This window comes from Egretta garzetta, unplaced genomic scaffold (assembly GCF_000687185.1).
Source record: "Egretta garzetta isolate BGI_Z169 unplaced genomic scaffold, ASM68718v1 scaffold209, whole genome shotgun sequence".
NCBI classification, from domain to species: Eukaryota; Metazoa; Chordata; class Aves; order Pelecaniformes; family Ardeidae; genus Egretta; species Egretta garzetta.
Window position 1 is genome coordinate 1938770 of NW_009260839.1, and position 6000 is coordinate 1944769.

Sequence of the window (6000 nt, forward strand, 5' to 3'; positions counted from 1 at the left end):
ATATAAATTTACCTCCTACCTATAAAGCTGTGTTTGGCATAACAGTAGAGCATAATTACCAAGATGCTGGTTTACTAGATGTTAGCGTCTTTGAAGATTCGGTCATCACTGGAGGATTTCTAATGTACATACGTTTGTTTGTGTGTATGTGTGTGGGAGTTGTAATTTCCTTGTATTTTACAGTTGCTAATATATTAGTGTAAGAGGAATTCCTCAAGAAAGCCATCATTTTGGAATTTCTAGGTAGCAGGAAGAATATATAATGGTAACATTTCTACACTCTCCTTTGTATTCCCTTTGTTTGAGGCCATCAAAAAGGTCATGGCCTCTTTCAAGGCTCCGGAGTCAGCTTTTCTTCTAGTTGACCTGGACCTATAAGTGAATATCATTTGCATCATATATTTTGTCATCCACCTTTAAGATTGATTTATAAAAACCCCACCCTCTTGCATGGTTGCTGAGCTCTGGTCATTTCTCCTCCACTTCTGCTTTCACCTTTTATTTCCGTGGTATTGGCTGCTGCTTTTTCTTCATCTTCATATCCTCCCTTCCTTCCTTGTCCCTGGGAATTTCTCCATTAAGTTTGAACTTTCTTGTTCACCATAAGGAGTCTAGTTCTATGGTTGAACAATCTTTCAGCACCAAGAGATCTTTTTAACCTTCTTCCACCTCCTTTTGAAACCACTTTTACACTTACTTTTCCCCCAGAATAATTTTAACAATTGTTTTCATATCATCATATCTTCCTTGGTCAAGTGACCAGCTGGAAAAATTACATTTACATCACAAAGTTATGTTACCTTGAGGAGCAGGGCAAGGCAGTAGTAGCACCTCTGAAGCCAGAATATACTTATGCTAATTGTTGGCTTAGAGGTCCCTATATCTTTTAATTACTTGTCCTATTAATACCCTAGAGTGCTTTAATTTTAAATGAAAGATAATAGCTGCCTTATCTCTAAGGAAACTGGTCTTGATTTTATTAACTTACAGGACAGAAGAATAATTGGCACATATCATTGTCCAGAAATGTATTCAACAAAGGTATCTTTCATTGTTTTCTAATGTTTTTATCCTCAGAGAATTAAAATTCAGGTCCTGACCACTTATGGTCATTAAAGATCCCATGGCACTTTTTTATAGCGTGGTCATCTCAACCCCAAGCATCTGGCCAAATATCAATTTATGTAACTGTTCTGCTTACCTAACATTCCCCACCACCACTCACCCACCCCATAGTTTCAATTGGCTACAGCATACTCCATTTCTTTGACTAAAATATAGTGTATTGTTCTGCACTGTCAGTCACCACATTTCGCCTCAGAGGTGATTGCGCTTCACTGGAAGTGAAGTGGTTCTTCTTTCTAAAGCTTGTAAAGCGCTTTGGGATCCTTTTGAATGGGCGGTGCTGTGTGCAATAAATGTAATTCATTATCATTCTCTGTCAGGCTTCACTTAGTTACAAAGCATGTTTTATTTAGAGTTGGGCGAACCTGCTTGGTGGGAATAACACTCCCATCTCTCTCTATCTGTCAAGGAACCTTTTGTCAAAGGTTGAAAAGTTAGGTTAATTTCTTTCTGGGTTTTGTTGTTGTATGTTTCTTTGTTTCTTTTATTTTCACATTCATTTGTACTTCTGGATTGGAACCTTGGGAGTTCTTCAGATTGGGAATCCAAAATACCATGAAAAATGCAGTTCTTATTATGGTCAATCCACTGTTCCAGGTGCAGGAGGGTCAAATTAGTGTTTGAGAAGCACCTGAACTTTGTGGTGCTTACCCAGCTATTGTAAAACCTGAAGGTTCGCCCATCACTAATTTTTACTGTACTTTGCATCATTACTTATGAAAAATTCTTGGAATATTGAAAAATGCTGTGCTCCAACTCAGATATCAGTGTGATATGTGCAGAAGAAGATGCTTTTCCTAGAATATAGTTTAGAATATTGCTAAATGTTTTTTCTGCCCAACATCACTAATCTTACTAACTACTGCCAAGATTACCAGATCTGCCACAGTTTGCTGCGTTAAGAAATTTACTGAAATGAGAACAGAAGTGACAAAAGAATCAAAGCAAAAAGATAACTGAAAGAATGATATCATGTCACTAAAACATGTCTATATCTAACTGTTGGACTAAAATAGCTTTTCTTGCATTTGTGTTGCATAGAAAGCATATGAGAGTGCAAAGAGCACTCAAGTTTCTAATATTGCAGATCAGAAGGATAAAATTCTTAAAGTAGATTCATCCTAAGAAGATTGAAGATGTGAACAAATTTGTTGGCTCTAAAATCTTTCCAAAGATAGTATCTTGGAATGTACAACATTGAGGTGAAAATAACCCAGGCTCTGGGCTAAGGGGTAAACCCACTGCATTAGTGGATGTTATGTTAAACTTCCACTGATGTCATTAGAACTAAAATTTCTGTTCTTTTCATAAGGCTATGTGAAACTATGGAAAATGTAGTTTCCAAATGGCTTTGCACCCCTCTTGTAAGATACCTCCCCTATTTGTTTTTACATGTTCTTGGGATCAATGAATGCCAAGTGCCTGTAATTGCTTTTATTTTTAGGATACTGAGAGTTGTCTTATTTGTCTGAGATCTTATAATAAAAATGACAGCCAATTTTGCCTTACCCCAAAAATCAGATAAGACTTTCCTTAATAAAATAAGAAAAAGCATGGAAGCTTTGTTGAGAAGCTTCACAGATCTATTTGAAAGCTTTTACATATGCTTGCTTTTGTTTGTTTTATAATAGCAGAATACTCTTTTTACCTTAGTTTTGTCTAATGCAGATGAGAACTGATTTGATTGCCTCCCTGGCTAGAACACAGCATTTCATCACCATGCTCAGTATCAGGCTACAGAGTTCTTAAAGGAATTTTTCTTGAGTTCTAGCTCAACTTTCCCATTTTTCCAGTGCTTCTCAAAAAAGACTGATTTCCCTAACATGCTAGAGAATTCAAAGGTTTCATATTGCTTGGATGGAACACAACTGAAAATAGATTATTTTGGCTGCTTCATATTGAGTCATTACATTTAAACTAAAACTAAAATATAATGAAACTAGAGGGGTGCAAACTCCCATACATTGGGAAAAAAAGAAAGAGAGAGGGAAATCTGGCATCTCAGTGATGCCAATTTTTATTGATTGAACAGATGTAATCACTCAAATGGCAGTGTTTCAGTAAGTCCAAGTACTTTTGTGAGTATCTGATTTCCCAGTTCATAATACTGTGCAGTGGATGCCACTAAAAAGCAACCATTGTCAACCTCATTCTCTCCCTGTGCCGTGTGAAATTTTACATGGTTTTGGTTTGGTTTTTTTTTTAATAATGGCTAAAACAGTGCTATATTGGGTAGTGCAGCGGGGTGCTGGCTGATGACTGTAGATATTACAGAATAGACTAATGCCATATTATTGTTTAGAAATCCACAAAAGTCACAGTTAGTGCACTTTCAATAATATAGTATATATTATGTATATTATAAATGAATAATGTGGATGAGTTATTCTTAGAGAAACTCTGGGACAGTTTCATCTCTTATTTGGCCTGGAGTCTATCTGCACTACCATTGCTAACTCAGTGTACTTAATTAGCTGCTCATTAGCTTTATTGCTTTTAAAGTATTTTTATTTAATCATACTCTGTAATCACACAATTTAATAAAATTAGAGGGAAGGGTGAGGAGAATTGGAACTTCCTAAATAACCTTATATTTGTTTTCTATAAATGGATTATTTTGAAGTTCTCCTGTCATACTTCAGATTTACTCCAGATTGCCTAGGAGTAGAATTTAGTTCCTCATCTTTGAAATCCCCTTAATTGCTTCAGGGTTTTGCTTTTTTTTTTTTACAACATTGCATTAATATTTTTCTCACTGAACTGCCCTTAAAAAATATATATAGTAGATAAAACTACCCATTGAAACAACTGTTCAATGTACATTTGATGTGATTACACTCTGTATGTGTTTTTCCTTGCTCCAAATTGCAGATCTCTGCTATTCCAGCATTCAGGTCTCCACAGCATGCACCGTAATTATGAAATTCATTAGAACTGGGGAATGGAGTTTGCATATAGGTCAGTGCCTTTCCCCAAGTAACTGGTGCTGCTGTTTGGAACATAGGGACTGAAAATTTGCGTTCTCTTGTGCTGTGCTCTGGGCTTCGTTTTACAGTGGCAGAGACCTTGTGAATACCTGAAGTTTCTGTCAGAGCAGAAGCTTTCTTTTGAAAGAATCAAAACCAAAACAAAGCAGCCCCTTTTCCATTTGATTTCTCTCCAAAACCCCTGAAAAGTTCAATGTTCGCCCCAGACACCCTACCCAGCAGCACAATCCCACTTTCAGGAGTTGAGCATGTACTGCGTTTCCTGGTATTGCTTCTGCTCACTGAACATGGGGTCTAGGGAAATAGCATTTATTCCATGCTACTATACTGGCTTTATTGCTCCTTGAGTTCACAAATAAATGTCAATAAATATAGTTATGGCTATGCTTAAAGTCTTTTAGACAGGCTGACATCCAGTCAATTAGTAATGTTAGATCTAGCCCTTGTCAGCATGGCTTCAGTTTGCAACTGATTGGGCTTCCTTTCTCTCCTGTTAAATCTGCTTGCTTATTTTTTACAGATGGATCCACATGAAAATATTTTGTTGAGCACACTTGAAATTAAAAATGAGATGGCTGCCTCCGAGGCTGTGATGGGGCTTGGGGACCCTAGAAGCACTATGCTGGCCTATGACACTTCAAGCATCCAGTACCGGAAAGCTGGCTTACCCAGACACAGCTTTGGTCGCAATGCCCTGGAGCGACATGTGGCACAGAAGAAAAGCAGGCTACGGAGACGTGCATCTCAACTGAAAATTACCATTCCTGACTTGACTGATGTAAATGCCATAGATCGATGGTCGCGCATATTCTTCCCTGTTGTTTTTTCCTTCTTCAATATTGTCTATTGGCTTTACTATGTGAACTAAGAAACAAAGCCACACAGGAAGCAAGAACTGGATTTCTCTTCAAATCGGTTGTACAGCCAAAAGTGGGACTTAGAAAAATTCTATTCAGGACAAAAAGTTATTTTAAAACACCTTAGTTGCTGGCCCACTCTATGGTCTGTTTTTATAATGTTTTGGTTGTATCTGCTAAATCATAAATACGTTAAGTTGCAGTATGGACATATCCCCTTATCAAAATATAAGTGCATTTTGAGTGTGAAGGCAAATTGGATTTTGACAATCACTTCTGTCTCATTGTCCCTCAATCTCTCTTTTTTTAATGGCCATTTGATTTTAGTGATACAAATTATAGAAAGGCATTTGAGAAACAAGTTCTAGTTTCAACAGCAGTACATACCATTCCCAGGGAAACTGCATATCCAAGACATGCGTCTACACTTAAGAGAGTGTACTAAGTTGTTATCATGCTTATGGAACATATACACTTTACCTTTTAAATGTGTAAACTTGAAAACAAGTAGTGCCTATCATCTTTCCAAGATGATGATGGTCAGAGGTTTCCCAACCATTTCCAGGTATTTCCTGATATTTTTTGAAAGAACTAAACCTTTGACTGATAATGTTAGGGTTGGGTGTTTGCACAGAAGCTGAAGCAAAAAGCACTAGTTTTGTTTGGGTTTTAAAGAGAGAACATATGTTCACAATCACAATGACTGTAGTTGTGATCAACAGAGGAATGTAGCAATGGTATAAAAATGCATCCACTCTGAATGGGTAGATATGCTGCTGTTTTGTGTTGGGGGAAGGAAATCATCTGTCCAAAGTGCCAAAACTGGTTGGCCAAATAGTAATTCTTTAGGTGACTGAAGGAAACCAATGGTGCTCTGCCTTTCGAGGATAGGGAGAGCTAGAGAGCAATTATAAAATACAGGGCCAAGGAGAGGGAAGGCTACATATATGAAAAAGTGTGTGTATACAAACACACACACACACTGTGCAAATGAATGTTGTCAGTTATAGTACATTCCTTAGTCTGAAATA

General features: G+C 37.2%; 1 protein-coding gene across 3 annotated transcripts in view; it reads left to right on the forward strand.

Moving 5' to 3' along the window:
- Window positions 1-4980, forward strand: part of GABRB2 (gamma-aminobutyric acid type A receptor subunit beta2) — a 163880-nt gene extending 158900 nt beyond the window's left edge. Inside the window, exons 9-10 of one of the 3 annotated variants that reach the window (XM_009647069.2) lie at window positions 991-1041; window positions 4633-4980. In XM_009647069.2, coding sequence (XP_009645364.1) covers window positions 991-1041; window positions 4633-4980 — 399 coding nt within the window. Of the gene's footprint in view, window positions 1-990; window positions 1042-4630 lie in introns of all 3 variants that reach the window. The other 2 variants (XM_009647070.2, XM_009647071.2) reach the window with 2 other exon arrangements.
- Window positions 4981-6000: the final 1020 nt, after the last annotated feature.